The 20,074-nt window shown below is 35.7% G+C and overlaps 2 protein-coding genes across 2 annotated transcripts; one reads left to right on the top strand and one right to left on the bottom strand.

Moving 5' to 3' along the window:
* Positions 1-5,157: 5,157 nt before the first annotated feature.
* LOC126601895 (probable jasmonic acid carboxyl methyltransferase 2) lies at positions 5,158-8,027 on the bottom strand. Its single transcript, XM_050268658.1, has 3 exons — positions 7,832-8,027; positions 6,244-6,927; positions 5,158-5,675 (listed from the first exon to the last, which is right to left on the bottom strand). The coding sequence occupies exons 1-3, from the start codon at positions 7,904-7,906 to the stop codon at positions 5,331-5,333; spliced, it is 1,104 nt and encodes a 367-aa protein (XP_050124615.1). The 5' UTR covers positions 7,907-8,027; the 3' UTR covers positions 5,158-5,330.
* Positions 8,028-8,446: 419 nt separating this feature from the next.
* Positions 8,447-19,130, top strand: LOC126601893 (inositol-pentakisphosphate 2-kinase-like). Its single transcript, XM_050268656.1, has 9 exons — positions 8,447-8,598; positions 15,628-15,766; positions 15,931-16,134; positions 16,354-16,501; positions 16,951-16,991; positions 17,092-17,202; positions 17,385-17,986; positions 18,233-18,431; positions 19,051-19,130. The coding sequence occupies exons 2-8, from the start codon at positions 15,665-15,667 to the stop codon at positions 18,384-18,386; spliced, it is 1,362 nt and encodes a 453-aa protein (XP_050124613.1). The 5' UTR covers positions 8,447-8,598; positions 15,628-15,664; the 3' UTR covers positions 18,387-18,431; positions 19,051-19,130.
* Positions 19,131-20,074: the final 944 nt, after the last annotated feature.

The raw sequence follows: 20,074 nt of genomic DNA, 5'->3' as shown, positions 1-20,074 counted from the left end.
TCTCGTGGTAAGCTTTATTAACAATTGAGATTCAAATCAAAATTTTCGTTAGTCTTCCGTTAAATAAACTCAAATGATTATCACATGAAGGGTCAAATTCGTCATTTTAATTCAAATTACATCCCATTTCATAGACATCTAGTATGAGTTAGGGTTTAACGGAATTATATTTCATAGAAAAAAGCTTGAATGTAAAGAGTGAAACTAAACCTGTAAAACCACGTCAATGGCTAGGAGAAAAGGTGAAAGTGAAGCCGCGTATAATTTCTTAGGTATGATTTAATTTCGTTTGGAAATCATAATACTTCTAATAAACTATTGTTTTTTTTTTCAATGCCAACATGTCTTTGATCATGAGTTAGAATCTTAGTCTTAGTTGAATTTTCATTCTTGTATCAATTTGTACCAATCCGAATGCATATATGTCTTTCAATTTTGTCTTCAATTGGTAGTGTGGTTTGATGCACGCTGTAGTTGGCCAGTACACAACCTTTCAATTTTTTTCTTAATCTTCTTTGAATTTAAATTATTTACGTTTCTTTCTCTCTTGAAGTTCATATGAAGAGGGCAGACGTGAAAATTGAATTTTCTGCACTGCCTTTCACCCATTGTCTTCAATTCTTTAATTCTACAATGCCTTTCACTCGTCTGAATGCAGAAACTGCAACGTCGTTCACTTGTTGTCTTTTATTCTTTAAGCTATTCTTGTAAATTATCTCTCATTTTCACTTGTTTCAATTTGCTTGTGCATTGGAATCATATTGCAACTTTTTAACTCACAAGAAAAACAAGTGTTTGTCATAACTCACGCAAAAAGAACAAGCGTATACCTAAGTCATACTAGATGTCCATGGAATATGATGTAATTTGGATTGAAATGATGTATTTGACCGATCCATATGATAGTCACATGAGTTTATATAATGAAAGACTAACAGAAGTTTGGATTTGGATCTCAATTGCTAATAGGGTTCACCACGATAATTTAATTAACAACTTTTTCATCACAAGGGTGACATTGAAAGTGGTGTGTCACCACAGGAACCACAAAAAAAATTTGGCCTTGTAAGTTTACAATGTAACCCTAACATGACCTAAGGCCAAAATACAACATCCAGACAAAATCCCACTTTTCTACATGGCTAATGCTTGAGGGACCAAACTTCTAAATTAAATTTTGTAAATCAAATTATGTGGATATTGATGATTAGATTATTAAGTGTGTTGATTAATGTTTTTATTTTTTATTGGTACCACATTATTTGATGGGTTTTTTTACTAACACCTCACAATCTTATGAATACACCCCATTTTTTGAATTCTTGTTGAACTACCTCTTTTACCCTTATTTAAATTTGAGAAAGAAAAAAAAAACAAACTCAGCAACCACAAATGCACCACGTATTCCCTTCGCGACAACCAAATAACATGCACCACCATTAACGAATTCCATTGATCTCAATAATTCAATTGTTACAAGAAGATGGTCCTAACAACTTCATTTACCCAAACATATGCCGACCTTATATTACATAAGCACTTTCCATATGTTTTCCTACCCATAGTCATCAAGTAGACATCCTTGAGTATGGCGTCTGAAATTGCAGTTTCTACAAACTGCTAAAGGCCTCGCAGAACGACGGGGAGGGAAGGGGGAAGAGAAGGTGAGGGAATGGAGTGCTTAGCATGGATCGACGAAGTGGCGGAGGGTGAGCGAGATGTCAATTAGGTGAAATGTTATTGTTGTTTTGAACAGGTGGGGTGGCTTCAGTAGAAGTAGGCTTAAAATTGAAATTTAAAAGAACAATTTTAAGTGTGGGGTGTATTTATAAGATTGTGGGATGCCAATAAAACATCCCTTATTTGATTTGTAAATTTAGTTTAAAATTTTGGTCTCCCTAGCATTATGTTTTCTACATATACCTCTTTCAAGTCCCAAAAATAGTGGAAGTTTTTAATTATCTATTTCTGTATGCCTGATTTGCCTCTATTATTAGCATGACGCCTATTTAAATTACTTTTTTGAAGATTAGTTCTAATACGTGAAAAGTTAAATCCAATTAATTCTGAGCAGAATTGCTTGTACTCGTTTTGCACGCGGTCCAACCATTTGTTATAAGTTCTTCGATGAGAGAGATATTAAAGTGTTTTTTTATAGGTGTAGTTAATTTAGATTTCAAAAGATTTTAATAGATTTTTTTAAATGATAGGTTTTAAAAGATTTTAATAGATAATAAACGCACTCTATAATTCTTTATGTTCCTATGGTACAGATAAGAGAGTAAAGCTATGCATTTAGTAAAGAGCTTGCCTAATTCTTTTTTTCCCGAAATGTATGTTAGCTCCGGTTTTTTCTCCATCCTTATGAATTGGATGAGTTTTTCAATAATATATACTATTTTCTTAAATAATAAAAAAAAAAACTCAACAATCAACATAGAGAAGCAACAATTTAACTAATTAAACAAAGAACAATGAAGCTTGGGTTTTGAATTTTATTTTTCTTCAACGTTAGACTTCCAATCCCTAATTGTAAATACGAGAATCTCTGTCAAGGGCCAATCAATACAATGTATAAATAAAAAAATAAACTCAGTTATTGCTCCACATAATATTCAACATGCTTAATTAAAAGTTACAAGAAAAAAGTCAATGCTGATTTTTAAATGAGTGGAAACAGGAATCCAAAAAAATCAAAGGAAAACTAATGAAAAGAGTTTGAAAACTTTGAGTTTTAACGATAAAGACAAAATAAAGGGTAAAGTGAATAGTACCATGATTAACTTTTTAGTGTAAAAATGTAATTTTTCGTTAAAGTGAATAGTATCGGAATTTTTTCGTTAAAGTTCCCAAAAATCAACTGATGTCAGTGACCACATTTTTTTTTATCCCTGCACGCATGTATTCTCGCAGCACCAGGGAGCATATACACATTCGAAATATGTGCTTAAATTCTTTGCAATTTGCATGTTAATCACTTAATTTAAACGTGTTGGTCTTCCACATATATCTGACAAATGCCAAATATTCGAAACATGTGCTTAAATCCTTTGCAATTTGCATGTTAATCACCTAATTTAATCGTGTTGGTCTATCCACATTTATCTGACAACTGTCAAATGTTCCCACCAATTTGGAAACGCGACTCCACCAATTGATTACATAGACTTATAATGCAACGATAATTTGAAGAAATAAAGGTGATGTTATTAAGATATCATATTTGTTAGACGATATTTATACTACTTGTTTAACAGAAGTATACCTACCGATTGATACCTTCAAGCAGGTTTTACATTTATTAGAGCGGTGATACAAATATAGTCTCTAAATGTAATATTCTCCTAACATTTTGTAAAACAAAATTCAACAATAAAACTATTTGGACACAAAAAATCACCAATAAAACTATTTAATCTTTTAACACTATTATTTGAAATCTTGTTTTCAGATAGACAAACTTTCTTGCGGATGCTATTACAAGTTTTGTTGATGTTTTTAAAATTGTCATATTTATGATCATTCCTTACCATCGAAAGTTTAGAATATTTTCCTCTTTGATTGTACTGAACTCGGTTGTACTCGAGTTTTCTCTACATGTATATATTTTCTTGAGAGAAAAAAAGTCGTGATCTGCAAGCTTTCACCAAGAGAACTTAACAATCGCAATAGGTGGCCAAACGGAAACCCAGGGCCTAGCTATTGTTCATTTTAGTAGAGATTTGTGTAATCCACGATTCCAAGCAGGGGACCAGGTCCATGCAGGTTGTTGGGAGTACGAACAATATTCTAAATATCATGTTTTAAAATTTTCACCACCGTGCAATTGCCACCTAATGACGCATGCAAAAGTTTCGGCCTTAAATTATTTGATGAAAAAAGGATGACAGATTTCAGAGAATTGGAAAAGATAGGCAAGTGCAAAGCGCATATAATTTATTAATCTCAGCCAAATACAACGCTCCAAAGAATATCCTTAATGTGTCAACTTCAAGTCTTCAAATTTGAGAATCGGGAATCCTTTACTGTGTATATAAATGGAGAATATGGGTTCTTTATTAGTCTTTGTATGGGTCTAATCTTAGAAAGAAAAAGGAACCAAATTTCTGTTGTTGGTGGATTGATTAGGATTCTTTTCCATCTAAATCTCGCTTGCTTCTCTCTCATTTTTCTCTGTCTTTCTCTTTTCATAAAGAAATCAAAATAAGATATTGATGTGGCTCAATCGTAAACGTTCAAATAAGAGGAGACTGAAAGGGAGAGAAAATGGGAGATGAAGAATCAAGGTCCCTAATTTCCATGTGTTGTGTGCACATGAGACGAAATACAATTGTTGATAGGCTAGCTAACAAAATTAGGACAATCTATTCTCAGATTGTTACTAAATAATGATATTGTATTTGTGGGGTGTAATATTTTCGAATGATTGTGATGTATATATAACTTTTTTTATACAAAATTAGTGTGTGGTATATATACCAAAACACAACCACCTGGTATAACTAGCAATGGGGGTGAAAGCCAATTTTGATATTTCTCTCATTCAATGCACTAGCCACAAGTCAACTCCGTAGTATCCCACATTCATGGTTTCGGTCCTCGTTTGCATGACCCGAACTATTATGCTATTAGCCTTAGAAAAATTCTGTGGTGCTTCAAAGCATAGAATAATTAATAACAAATAGATTTTAGTTTTTGTGTGATTTGATCAGAGATCTAACGGTTAAAAAATATAAAATACTTTAGAATACCATATAAAATTGAATATTGCTATCTACACACATCTACACACCTCTTTTTATTTTCCATACTCTTTTTAATTTTCAGCCTTTGAGTGGAATACATTGAAAATAATAAAATGACAAATTAATAGAAAATGTGCGAATCCGCTTTTTGCTTATGCAGTTTTTTCGAAAAAGTACGGTTGTGTAACTCAACCATTTTGCAAGAGGTCCGCACAGCAAACAAGTCGATTGGGCTTCTTTCACCAAAAAGAAAAAACAATCCATTCAGTTTCTGAGTGCTCAACGTGATCTGGATGAATAATGGGGCCAAGCCCGTAATTATATTACATCCTAAAACGAATCAAGTAGGGTCCTTCCAAGTAGATATCACGTCTAATTTTTAATAGAAGTAGAACCGCCGATACAAATAAGGTTCTTCAAGTAGGTTTTACATTTATTAGAGAAGTGGTACAAACATAATTTATTAAATACGATCTCCCCTTAACATTTTCTAAAACAAAATCCAACAACATAACTGAGAAAATGACAATGAGACCAGATCTTTAATCTGTTGACGAAAAATTTGATTGGGAAGTTTAAGAAAACTCAGTCCTTTCTAATGACCGACAAAACCAAATTGAGCAACTTGGTTCTAGATTTTGAAAAGTGATCCGCGACGAGCTCGGCGTACCGACGAAATAGATCATCCATGATATCTTTTCCGAAATGAGATTCGATCATCGACTCAACCACAGCTCTTATGGTCTTGGCCACTCGCTGTCCACTGGCTACAACGGATATCTCTGCACCACCATCCCAATCAATTTCAAAGGCTTGAAGGCGGTCTATTATAAATGATCCTTCCTTTTCTAACTCCATCTTCAGTTCCTCTTCACTTGGGACATAGTACGGAAGGTTGAAGGAATCAACCTTTTCCTCTTCGATAAGACCCTATACCATTGCATATACTAAATGTTACTAGGCAATAAATTAAGTTTGTATTTGTACACGCTAAAATATATATGCTTATGAAAGATAAGAAAATAATTTGGACACATATGATAAAGCTGACAAATTTACTCATATACTATTTAATAAATGTGGGCATAATGTGTGAGTCTCGCCTGTATTAAGTAATGTGTCTTGTGTGTGTCCAAATAACATTACTTGTGAAAAATAGAGAAAAATGGGTTCTTCATAAAGCAGTCTATAAAACTCCATTCTTAGTAAAAAAAAATAAAAATAAAAAATAAAAAACTTGAATATCATTTTAAAAAAGAAGAAAAAAAGGTAAACTCAAATGTTATTACCCACTCAACTATTATTTCGCTCAACGTTAACAGTTGATAGGTCAGAGGTTTTCTTCTATGGTTTGATTCTTGAATTATTGTTCCTCAATAACAAAAAAATAATAATTTTTCATAAAAAGAAGTTAAATTATTAAGAAAATTCTTCTTAGGAGATGAAGAGAATTGCTAGGAACTTAAAACTAAATATTGGATATTTTCTATGTAGGTACCTCTGAAACCATGGTCATTAATGCATGAGCTAGGAGATCCCACTGGTAGCAGCACTCTGGAGTTGATGGGTCAGAGGATGACCTGCCTGGGAGTGACAACACCATCCGTCCCCCACCAATTATTTCTTCAGCCCGGGACTTGAGAAATAACGAAAAATCCTTGTGAAATTGAAATGAATATGCATCCAAAACGCATTGAGGGCTGGTCTTAGAAATCCAAATCTTTCCTTTGTTCAACGCTTTGCCAGCTGCCTGGAGATCCAGGCCATAAGGGACCTGAGAAAGCCAATGAAGACTAGAAGAAGAGTGCACGAAGTGCAAACTCTTGGCTGGAAACAACCTGCCGTAAAACGAGCCCGGCGTGGCGGAGACAAAGAAAGACCCGAGTCCAGCACCATGTTCTTCCTTTAGTTGGTTGTAGAACGCCGGGAGTGACATAAAAACGGTGTTGAAGTCGTTGCTAAAGAGGTCGTTTAGAAACACTCTAAATTCTGTGAATGATGACGAGCTGCTACGTGTGGCACGTATGGCATCAATTATTTCGGAGATGAGAAGGAAGGTGTTTGGTCCAGATGAGCAACCCAAATCGGCTATTCCCATGCTCCCAATTGGTGCTATATTTGAGCACAACAATTTTTGTACAGCTTCATCAACAATTGGCTTTGCGATGGATAATATTTTTTCCTACAAAAAATAATTAGATTAATCAAACGAGATCCATGCAATAATAATTAGGGACACTTTGGATGCGGTCCCTAGCTATCAATATCCTTTGATTGAAACCTTGTTAGTTTTTAGTTTTTGATTGAGGTCCCTGATATTAATGTAATAATGTAAGTTACTATATTTTTTTAATTAAAAATTAAAAATTGAAATTTGTAATTGTTTATATTAATGAGATTTTAAATAAAACCCATAATTATGGGATTAAAAATAATAAAATATAAATTATTCTCTCTATATATTGTGTGTGTGTACATATATGTATGGGTACATTAACCAAAATTAACAAAAAAAGTTATTGTACCAAAACATGGATACATTCTCAAATCAACGAAAAAGAATGTACCCATATAAGTTTAAACATGGATTAAAAAATTTGAATGGATTTTATATTAAAAAAGGGTACATTTTACATATAACAAATTGATATATTTGAGAATGGGTACATTTAAGATTAAAAAAATTGAAAAATTATATGAATGGGTACATTTAAGATTAAAAAAATTGAGAATCTTTTTATATATAAAAAAAAACTAATAGGTACAAACTTAATTTAATTTAATTTTTTATTATTTTGGAAATGTTTGAATTGAAAATTAATTAGAAGTTTAATAGAGGTGTGAGTATTAAACCCTAAATTAATTACTAATTTTTATATTAAAAAAATTATATAATAAACATGTAAATTCATTATCACATTAATGCTAGGGACTTGAATCAAAATTTGAGAACTAATAAGGTGTTAGTCAATGAACAGTAAAAACTAGGGACCGGATACTAATTTTTCCTAATAATTAAGAACTACTCGACTAATATCCTTCGTTATCCTCGCGCGCTGTTGTTAAAATTAGAAATTAAATTGTACCTGAAATTTAGAGTTTTGAGCATAACTAGTCTCGCCGTTCCCTTTGTTCATGTGAAGTATTTGCAGCACCTCCATCTCTCTCTCTCTCTCTCTCTCTTCCCTAGTCAGGCCCTTGTCTTCCGCACAGATCGACTCACATAAAACTTATGAAACCTTGAAGTGATGCTGGTGTGATATATAGACCCCGGGAGAGGTTTTTTAATATGTTGTTATACAAATAGAAATATTTTTTTTCAAATTTTACTTTACTTGTATAATGACATATAATATTTTTCTTGTGTTCCGAGCACATTGAAATTTTTTTCCTATGTCGAACCATGCAGAAACTGCAACCACACGTCGTGATTATGAGAAGTTTATAACCTAACGTTCAGAAGAAAAAAACCCTGAACTAGTACGTACTATATTGTGTGCCATGTGTCACGTGCAAGACCACATATATCCATGCACGCACTATAAGTCTATAACCTAACGTTGGAAAATCCTAAGGCCAAAATACAACAGCTAGACAACACCCTAAGAGCAACTCCACCCTTGAAGCCCTCCTCCCAGGCAATCTACTATTCAATCCACCCTGTGAACAGTAAAGGTGGAAGGAAGCGAGTGACCAAGTGATCAGAGATTCCCCCATTGCAACTTCGTCGTCGCTTTATCTCTATAAAATCGTCTCTTTGCGAGCTGGGTGGGTGTAGTTCGTGTCAGCTGATTCCTGCAAGGTGGAAGAAAACTCAGAAACGCAAAAACGCAAATCTTATCTCATCGATCAGGTACATGCAAATTTTCGACTTTTTTTCTTCAGAATTTTGGTTTTGGGTATTTGAAGAAATGGGAAAGATGGGATTTTTGGTTGGGACCATCGAATAGTCATGATGGGAAAAAATGGAACTATAAGCAAAATCCAACCTAATTGGTTGGGACCATCGAATAGTCATGATTGGCCAGCTGTCACCAAGAGAACTTGACTGTCGCAATCGGTGGCCCAACCGATCCCCAGAGTGATAAACCAAGTTCAAATTCAAAGGTTCCCGCCACAACATTCACTGAAGATCACAACCAAATCAGTCAAAAGGAAGGCTGAGATAAACCTTATATGTTGCAAGTGTTATCTTTTGTATTATCTGTGAATAGGTTATTTATCTTTTGTATTATCTGTGAATTATCCTTGGTTTGAAGAGTTTGTTCTTCATCCAAATACTTCTTGTAATCTCTATAAAAACATCAAATGGAATACGCTCAGTCTCAGATCATTGAGCACATTTACTTATATGGTATCAGAGCGTCAGATCATTGAGCACATTTACTTATACAGCGCCTAACTATGATTCCATGCAATTGCCATCTAGTGATGCGTGCAGAAGTTTCGACCTTGAATTATTTGATGAGAAAAGGATGACAGATTTCAGAGAGTTGGAAAAGTTGGGCAGGTGCAAAAAGCCAAATGTAGCATATGACTTCAGACTTGAGAGAGTTGACAACGATAGGCAACTTCAAGTCTTCAAATTTGGGAATCGGGAAGCCTTTGCTCAAAATCTATTGATGGATGATTCTAGCTGACCAAATTAGAAATATCTCCTCTCAATTTGTTACGAGATGATGATATTGTACTGGATGCTATGTTTCGAGTGATTGTGATGTATATTAATATCTTTTTATACAAAATTATTAGGGCAAAAGACTGTTTACTACCCTTGTGTTTCGTGGTTTTCAACATTTAGTACATCAAGTTTTTTTCGTCCCAGAGTCATACCTAAAGTGTAAATTTTGGGACAGTCTCATACATCCGTTAGTCAAACTGTTAAGTCTTCCATTAACTGATGACGTGGCGCCCACATGGACAATGACTAGAAGTCATGTGCCAATAAGGTCCCACGTGCATATTAAATTTTTTTTTTTAAAAGGCAAACAAAATTCTCCTCCACCCTTCACAGTGGACGAGCTTCTCCCTCTCCAACCCCCCGACCCACCTTTACAGACGCCCCCACTTCTTCCTCTCCAACTCCCCGACCCACCTCTTCCTCTCCTCCATCCTCTTCACCTCCCCTCCCTTCTCTCTCCCCAGATCAATCTCCAAGTCCTCGAAACGGGAAAATGGAATTGGAGCAGTTAATCTCAGGGGCAGATCCTGCTACCTCCAAATGCGATCGGAGTCGGCGATGTCGCCCTCCTCCTTTCTCTGCCGTCTGTCGTCCTTCAAGCCCGCTCAGATTTTTTAGGAGTTGTCGAGCGCCACCATCGTCTCTATCTCCCGTCCCGACGCCAGCAATACCAACCCCTCACCACCACCTCCCAACCCGACCCATCTCCCTCCACTAATCCTCCATACATGACCCGGATCCCAACCAGATTCCCTATTCGAATTATCCATCCACAAATCTTTCGAACCTTCCTCCACCTGCTTTGAGGATTGGGATGAAGGCGAGATCAAATGCCCCTCGATGACCCATCAAGTCCGACTAGGCCTGGCAAACAGGTCGTGTTTGTCGTGTTCGTGTAACACCTGTTATCTTAACGGGTCGTGTCGTGTCACACCTGTTATCTTAACAGGTCGGGTCACTTTATCCTGTTATAACTCGTTATGACCCGTGAAGAAAAATATATTTTTTTCTTAAATTTGCACATACCACACTTTGCCACATAAATATTACTTCAAAACATTAAAACACATAATTTACTATATATATATATAATTATTTTAGTTTTTAGGGGTATAAAATTGTTAAATTAATGTATATAATTATTATAGTTTATTCATACTCATTAAGTCTAACATAAGATTTTGTGGTATCCACTAGTGTAATTTTTTAAATTGAAGATTGAACTCATTCATTGTATTCATATAGGGTCAAGGAGTATAGCTGTAAAAAATCATCAAAATCGGAGTTAAAATAACTGTTAAATCATGATTTTTCTTTTTATAACCGTCGAAAAGTTTTGTCCCGTTACTTGATCTTTGAATGTTTGTTTTTTGCAATTTTTGGCGTATGCGATCTCGAATTATATATAAACATGTTTGACGGTTGGATCATTGAAACTAGTTTCGTAGACTACGTATCCCATCAAAACAATAGATTCACTAACACTTAAGAGTTTATTTATACTTTCATTAAGTATAACATAAGATTTTGTGGTATCCACTAGTGTAAATATTTTAAATTGAAGATAGAATTCATTCATTGTATTCATATAGGGTCAAGGAGTATAGCTATAAAGAATCATCAAAATTGGAGTTAAAATAACCGTTAAATCGTGATATTTTTTTTTATAACCGTCAAAATTTTTTGTCTCGTTACTTGATCTTTAAATGTTTGTTTTTTGCAATTTTTGGCGTATGCGATCTTGAAGTATATACAAACATGTTTGACGGTTGGATCGTTGAAACTAGTTTCGTAGAATGTGTATCCCATCAAAACAATAGATTCACTAACATTTAAAGAGTTTATTCATACTTTCATTAAGTATAACATAAGATTTTGTGGTATCCACTAGTGTAAATATTTTAAATTGAAGATTGAATTCATTCATTGTATTGTATTCATATAGGGTCAAGGAGTGTAGTTGTAAAGAATCATCAAAATCGGAGTTAAAATAACCGTTAAATCGTGATTTTTCTTTTTATAACCGTCGAAAGGTTTTATCCCGTTACTTGATCTCTGAATGTTAATTTTTTGCAATTTTTTGCGTATGTGATCTCGAAGTATATACAAACATGTTTGACGGTTGGACCGTTGAAACTAGTTTTGTAGAATGCGTATCCCATCAAAACAATAAATTCAGTAACATTTAAGAGTTTATTCATACTTTCATTAAGTATAACATAATATTTTGTGGTATCCACTAGTGTAAATAATTTAAATTGAAGATCGAATTCATTCATTGTATTCATATAGGGTCAAGGAGTGTAGCTGTAAAAAAATCATAAAAATCGGAGTTAAAATAACAGTTAAATCGTGATTTTTCGTTTTATAACAGTTGAAAAGTTTTGTTCAGTTACTTGATCTCTGAATGTTTGTTTTTTGTGATTTTTTAATGATGCAATCTCGAAGCATATACAAACAAGTTTGCCGGTTAGATCGTTGAAATTAGTTTCGTATAATTCATATCCCATCAAGTTCAATGGTATATATATATTTATTAAGTAGATTTAAATCTATTTATTATGTACGTATAATTATTATAGTTTTTGGGGTTATAAAATTTAATTTAAAATTATATATATATATATATAATTATTATAGTTAATATTTTGGGGGTATAATTATTATAATTATTATAGTTAATCTAATATATATATATATATAATTATAGTATTTTTTAGGGTTATAAAATTATTAAATTAATATTCTGCTTATCGTGTATCGTGTTACCCACGTGTATACCTGAATCAACCCGTTAGGTGCTTATCGGGTTACCCGATAACGACCCAATTCGTTATCGACTCGACCTGAACACCTGTTAATTTCGTGTCGTGTCGTATCGGGTTATCGGGTCGTGTCAGGAATTGCATTGCCTAAGTCTGACGACCCGCAATTCCAGATTTTTAATTTTAAATTTTTAAAGTTTTTTTTAAATTTTTTTTTATAGCAGATTGAGGTTAGGGTTAGGGATTAGAGGGAGGGGTGTGAGAGCTCTGTGTGAACTGCAGAGGAGAGAAGAGAGGGAGAATGAGGGGAATGGGTGGGTGTGCAGGATGATGGGTGCAGGGAAGAGAAGGGAGGGAGAAGGGGAGGGGTCGAGAGGGATAGAGGGGGTGAAGAAGAAGAAAAAAAAAAAAAACGAATCTGGGAAGAAGAAGAAGAAGAAGGAAAAAAAAACGAATATGGAAGAAGGAAACCCGAAAGAAGAAGAAAAAAAAAAGGAATCTGGGAAGAGAGAGAGGGAAAAAAAAAGCTAGGGAGGGTGCGGGAAGAAGAAGAAGAAGAATAAGAAGAAAAAAAAAGGAATTTGGGAAGAGAGAGGGAAAAATAGAAGAAGCCAGGGAGGGTGCGGGAAGAAGAAGAAGAAGAAGAAGAAGACTGGGAAGAAGATGAAGAAAAAAAAAAGGAATCTGGGAAGAGAGGGAAAAAAAAACCACACGTGGTGCCCAGTCATTGTCCACGTGGGCGCCACGTTATCAGTTAACGGAAAACTTAACAGTTTGACTAACGGATGTATGAGACTGTCCCAAAATTTACACTTTAGGTATGACTCTGGGATGAAAAAAATTTGATTTACTAAATGTTGAAAACCACGAAACATGAGGGTAGTAAGCAGTCTTTTACCCAAATTATTATGTGGAATGTATACCAGAATACGATCACCTGTATAACTAACAGTGTGGGTGAAAAGCCAATTTTTATACTGATCTCACTCAATGTGTTGTTCCCCCCTAAATAGAAAACAACTTAACTAGTAGGGACAAGGATTGTCTGCCCTCCTAGTTGTGGTGTCCTTCCATGCCCTCCTATTTTGTGCGGTCACGGTTAAGCCACGTCAATATTTTATATTTTTATTATTTTTTATCTTATTATCTCATTAAAAAATTAATATAAAATATTGACGTGGCTTAACCGTGACCGCACAGAATAGGAGAGCATGAAAGGACACCACAACTAGGAGGGCAGACAATCCAATTCCAACTAGAAGTCCTAAAAGCAGAAGTCTAATGCCCTAGCTACAAGTCAACCTGTATTAGGCCACGTTTTATGGTTTCGAAAAAAGTAGGGTTGTGTAACTGAACCATTTGAAGAGGAGACGTAGTTGCAAGAAGTCCGGACAGCACACAAGTCGATTGGGCTTCGTTCACCAAACGGAAAAGAAAAGTCTATTGGGCTATGATTGCTCAATGTGATCTGAATGAGTAATGGGCCAAGCTCGTAATTAAATCACACCCCAAACGAATCCAAATTCAGATATCTTGTAGCCGAATGATGCCACTTCTCCCAAAATGATACTTTTGGCTCATTTTCTGTCGCCATAAACTCCTTGCTACTCACTTGGACAGTTTTTCCAATTCCAATGCATACAATCGATGCTTCCAATCATGCAAGGTCCATTGTCCTGGGTTTCCGGAGGTAGTCATAGGTGTAGAGGGCTTCAATTGCGAAGCAAAACCTCATTATGAACTCTAAAACAATTGATTTTCCCATCCTTGCTATCTTATCCACTTGATATTTAGATACTCCGTATGCATGCATTGGCAAGGCAGTAGTACCTTTTTGCTCAGGAAGAAGACCTAGAACATGAAAATCATCTTTTTTTTTTTTTGCACAAAGTATGGATCATGGTTGCAAATAGCAATCATGATTTTGTTGAACAAATTTTGTTGCATTCTAAAACGATGTCTAAAAAAATGATCAGGGAATACACTATTGGGGATAAAATAATCTTCCAAGAGATCATTACCTCGTCTTTCCCTTTTTCTATCAAAGTTTGCGACACGTTTGGGTTTGGAGATATGACCCACAACTTGCATGACAATACGAGAATGTGAGGCTTTCTGCCTTCTATGTTCATCATCATCTTCCTCTTCCATTACAAACGCCTCATCTTCACCATCCTCGAAATTGAACAATTCTTCATGTTCTGCCAACAATTTTTTCTCTTGCTTATTGATTTCATATAATCTCCTTGAAGAATACATTGTAAGAACTCAAGATTTAAAAACGATGAAGAATGATTTTGAGTTAGTTTGAGTTTGGTGTACGAATTAGGATGGATATAGGGTTTATATGGACAAAAAAGAATGGATGGGGTTGTGGATAATGCCACATGGCACTACGTAATTGGTTGAAAATCTTATAGAAATATATTATAAAGGATTATAAATAGTGACACGTGGCGTGAAGGGATTGGTTCAAAATCTTATCGGAAATCTATCCACAAAAATAGTACTTTCGGATAATGACACGTTAAAAATCATATCCGAAATTAAAAATAAATTATTTTTAGTATTTTATAAAAAAAAATTAATAATATTTTAATACGAATTGACTAGCCAACTCATCTTATAGGTAGACCTGTAAACGGGTCGGGTTGATTAGGTTTGGGTCGACCCGTTAAGTTAACGGGTCACCCGAACTTGACCCGTTAAGCTAACGGGTCACCCATTTCACCCGTTAAGCTAACGGGTTAACAATTATTATTATTATTTTTTTGCATAAAGTTTATATTTTGTTGTTAAGACTTTATTGAAATTACTCAAAAATCCTCAACTAAAAGGTGCTAACGGGTTGACCCAAAGTGACCCGTTATTTAACGGGTTGTTAATGGGTTGACCCGTTAGCGACCCGACCCGTTAAGCATCCACCCAAATACTAATATTGACGGGTCGGGTCCAAAATGTCAGGTCTACTTATAGGGATAGAAATGTACTTAGCCAATTACTGTTTATTAGAGTAAATTACTATTTATTTGGGTGGATTAAATAGACTTTGGGAACAGCTCATTTTTTAAGGGTAGAGTTGATCTTTCGAATTCTTTATCTATTTTTTTTATATATATTTAATTTAGTGGGTTTTGGGTTTAGGTTGCTTCCTAAGCTTTCAGTAAAGGTGGAAGGAAGCGAGTGACCAAGTGATCAGAGATTCCCCCACTGCGACTTCGTCGTCGCCTTATCTCTATAAAATCGTCTCTTTGCGAGCTGGGTGGGTGTAGTTCGTGTCAGACGATTCCTGCAAGGTGGAAGAAAACCCAGAAACGCAAAAACCCAAATCTTATCTCATCGATCAGGTACATGCAAAATTTCGATTTTTTTTCTTCAGAATTTTGGTTTTGGGTATTTGAAGAAATGGGAAAGATGGGATTTTTGGAATGTGTAGTGACGGAAAGCAGCTGAAACGCGGCCAACGGCGAGATATGGAGGTCGTTTTGGAGAAGAAAGACGCTGGTGATTGGGCTTACAGAGGCGAAGGGGCTGCTAATCTTGTTCTCGCTTACACCGGATCCTCCCCCACTTTTGTATGTTTCACTCTACCCTGAGCTTCAATCCTGCATTTTAATATTTTATTTTATTTTTTAAGGAAAAAGTTGAAAATTTGTAGTAGTTTGTGAAGGGAGTTGGAATTGGGTAATGATTGTTCTTATTGTCAAGCTTGGGAAATTTTGTGTTTTTCTGTATGTAGATTGGTAAAGTAATGCGGTTGCAGAAAGCTCGAATTAATGGGTCAAGGGCCTCGAACAGTCCCACGGCATTAACCCCCCACGAACTTCTTTTGTGGAAAGACATGGACGACATTGTAGCTACCTCTAACAAAGAACTTGCCAGCCAACTCTATGTGAAGCACATCATGAGCCCTTTATTGGGTTCTGCGTACGTTGATGCTGGGGTATGTGAAAATCTGAGTTTATACATGTACAAATGAATAATGTTTGTTGAACGGAAGCTATGTCAATGTTTTGTCTTTCTTTCCTGGATAATTATGCATGAAGGTTTTAAAACTGTGTCAATATAGTTTGTATGTTTAGTTTTTCTTTGAACTTGTGCATGAATGGTTTAAGAGTTACATATTGTATTGTTCTATAACCGTCAAGTTGAATTTTGGCAGATGCGTGTCCCTGTTTCCAGGGAATTCTTGGAGTCAGTTGAGAAGAACGTTATTAGTCAGCGTCCTGCTTCTCGAGTTGATGCCACTAAAGTTGGTACACAAAGTGATACCGTGCTTCTCATGTCTGATCATTCTCTTTTTTCTCGTGGTAATTAGCATCTCTCTGTGATTTACAACTTTTACATTTAGAACTCACTGTTCTGCACTTGTCTGTCAATCTTAGCAATTCAAGTTAACAGGGTATTCTGTGTGATGGTTTAATTTAGCTCCAAAGTCGGATGGCTTATTTAGCCTATTATCCAGGTTTTCTTTTGCATGCCGGTTTTCCTTGCTTCCACTTGAAATTATCACTTTACTTTTACATTTCGCGGATAAAGTATGGGTTAATATAACACCTGGCACCTACACTACTACTCAGAAAAGCAGGAAGAGAAACCTGGAGATAGCCTTCTGCTTAGCATCATAGGAGATTTGTATCTTATTCAATGTAGGCACATCCATCTATTTAAATATTGTCTTGTGGCATATATGATAAGAAATTTGCGTTTTTTTATTGTTTGTTTTAAGTGATAGCTTATTCTGCTTTGTTCTTTTCAGTTACTCAAGAAGTTGAACCCTCTATATCTGTAGAGATAAAGGTACTTGTCGTGTAAATTTTTGTCTCTTTTATTCACTGGAGGAATACCCTTGAATTATAATTGACAATTCCCTTTTCATTTCAATTGTTTCCAAAAATAGCCAAAATGTGGATTTCTCCCATCTTCAAGGTTCATTGATGAAGGAAATTCCATTAAACGAAGCATTACTCGTTTTAGGATGCACCAAGCCCTGAAATTTCATGATGGAGAGGTACTCTTTTAATATGTTATTCTCTTGGTTAACTTCTTTACTAAACCGGAATGTATTCATATGCCCAATGGGAATGCCATCTTATCTGATTCTTAGAACTTCTGTGCACAAATTTCCGCAAAGCGAGTCCGGTTATAGTAATGTTCAATTCTGACTTGGATGCTTCTAAATGTATGTTGCAGATATCAGAATATAGTGAATATGATCCACTCGATCTATTCTCTGGATCCAAGGACAGGATACATAAAGCAATCAAGGATCTCTTCTCAACCCCACAGAATAACTTCCGTGTATTCTTGAATGGTTCTCTAATATTTGGGGGCTTAGGCGGTGGTGCACACAGCACCAATTTGGCAATTGGGGGAGCATTTGAAGATGCACTTAAGGGTGTCATTCAGGGAGGTGATGGCTTGCGCACAAAGAGTTTTTTACAGCTTATTGCTGAAACAGTTCATAAATCTGGAGTGTTGGATTGGCTCCTTGAGGTCCAGAAACTTGATAATCTTGACATCGATGGAGCTATCCATGCGTATTATGACATAATTTCTGAGCCTTGCATGGTATGCAGAGAATTGGGTAAAGAAGAAGTGTCACAGAAATATTTGTCATTGCATTCCATGTCTTTGGATGAAAGCTTGAAGATTGTGAAGGACTTCTTGATTGCTACTAGTGCAAAGGACTGCAGTTTGATGATTAGTTTTAGACCAAGGAAAGATGGGAATCCAGGATCTCCTTATAATAACTTGCATCTAAAATCAACCAACCAATCTTTTGATTACAAGGTAAATATCCCTTTACTACTTTATTCTGTCTATTACCATAACACGTTCTGTCCTCATTTGGAAGCTTAATTGGTTTTAGTTTTTAGTTTTCATTCTTGAAAGGTTTCCTCTAGTAATCTATCCATTTCTTAACGGCTAGAGCACATAAAAATTGTAATCACTACTTTCTCTAAGTTGAAAAGTGAAATTCCATGCGAAAAATCATTCATTATGACACTAATATCTTATTGAGCTGCATTTTTCTGGGTGAATTTCATTGACCTGGATTTGAAACATTTGGGGAAGATGGAAGAATATTATGAGTTGGACAAAAAGATTGTAAGCTGCTACAATCAAATGGTAGAAACTGAGGAGAGACAAAAGAAAACTACAAGCACAGTGGCTCTTAAAACCGCCAATTGAGATTAGTTACAATGCCATGGAGGATACTTTACTTAAAGATTATGAGTAAGTACCAAGTCTTTTTTTCTGTAAATTATGGCCATTATTTCTGTATTTCCTTTGTACGCAGTTACTTTAGATTGAGTTATGCATATATAATGCAACTTTGTAATTGTTTAAACATAAACATGGCATGTGGGTTTTGTACTTACATATTGTCACACTGCACTGATAAAGTTAATAGAGATTAATGAGGGAAGAAGAGACGTGATAAAAAACCTTGTTGTAAGATGGATGGAAGTTTAATTGGATATTAGGAAAAACTGATGAAATAATTTCTGGGCCCTGCAGGGAAAGTGATGTATCAACTAACTTCAGTGTTTCATCAAAGCCCACATGGCATATTAACTACCCCAGCTAGATTTTCATATTGTGGTACTGAAACAGGAAACCATGCTGTTTCTCTGAATTTTCAAACCAATGGTCTAAGTTCAATTATGCAATTTTTTCGCATAAGCTGTAATCTAATTTCCTTATGTTTTACGTATCAGAGTTTTTTACGACTCTTGCTTCCTGATAGTTTTTATTTTATATACAACAACAACAAAGCCTTTTCCCACTAAGTGGGGTCGGCTATGATAGTTTTTATTTTATGTATTTATCAAAATTTTCATTATTTGTGCAGATATATTCTTTGATATCCTACAGTTGTGAACAATGGAACCAAACTAATTTATCTCGAATATAAACCGTGGGTTTGCTAAATCATGAGCTGAACAATGAGCTCGTCGGCAGCCTATAGGTCTCTCTCTCTCTCTCTCTCTCTCTCTCTCTCTCTCTCTCTCACTCTCACTTGTGTGTGTCTGTCTGCTTGCGTGTGTGGATCTAAACCTGTTAAAGTTGATGATTCGAGTACGAACAAGAAGGAATAAGTAGGGTTTGAGAAGTGGGTAAAGTTTGCCTATTTAACTGACCCCACTAAAGGTGAATTGAGAAACTGATTGCCGGAATACCTACTAATGAGGTTTTAGCTAAGGATGTCTCCAGAAAATTGATGAAGACCTTGATGAAATTGAGGGTCCACCATAAAACCAATTGGTAATATAGGGAGTAGCCCAAGACCATATAAGCACATAGCAAACTTTGTCCCTCGCCGATGTGGGACAACTCTCACATTGGTGAGGGACAAGGTTTACTATGTGCTTATATGATCTTGGGTTACTCCCTATATTGCCAATTGGTTTTATGGTGGACCTTCAATTTCATCATGGTATCAGAGCAAGGTTGTCCACGTGTGAAGCCCAATGGCCACACGCGCTCCACGTCACCCAGTTGTTGTCCACGTGTAGGCTTGAAAATCCACCACACGTGCGGGGGTGTGTTGAGAGTTGTCCCACATTGGTGAGGGACAAGGTTTGCTATGTGCTTATATGATATTGGGCTACTCTCCATATTGCCAATTGGTTTTATGGTGGAACCCCAATTTCATCATGGTATCAGAGCAAGGTTGTTCACGTGTGAAGCCCAACGGCCACACGCGCTCTATGTCACCCAGTTGTTGTCCACGTGTAGGCTTGAAAATCCGCGTTGTTGTCCACATGTAGGCTTGAAAATCCGCCACACGTGCGGGAGCGTGTTGAGAGTTGTCCCACATTGGTGAGGGATAAGGTTTACTATGTGCTTATATGATCTTGGGCTACTCCCCATAT

Source organism: Malus sylvestris, chromosome 15 (assembly GCF_916048215.2).
Source record: "Malus sylvestris chromosome 15, drMalSylv7.2, whole genome shotgun sequence".
In the NCBI taxonomy this organism is placed as follows: domain Eukaryota; kingdom Viridiplantae; phylum Streptophyta; class Magnoliopsida; order Rosales; family Rosaceae; genus Malus; species Malus sylvestris.
The sequence above is the reverse complement of the archived record's forward strand: the minus strand, read 5'-3'. Positions and strand labels throughout refer to the sequence as shown.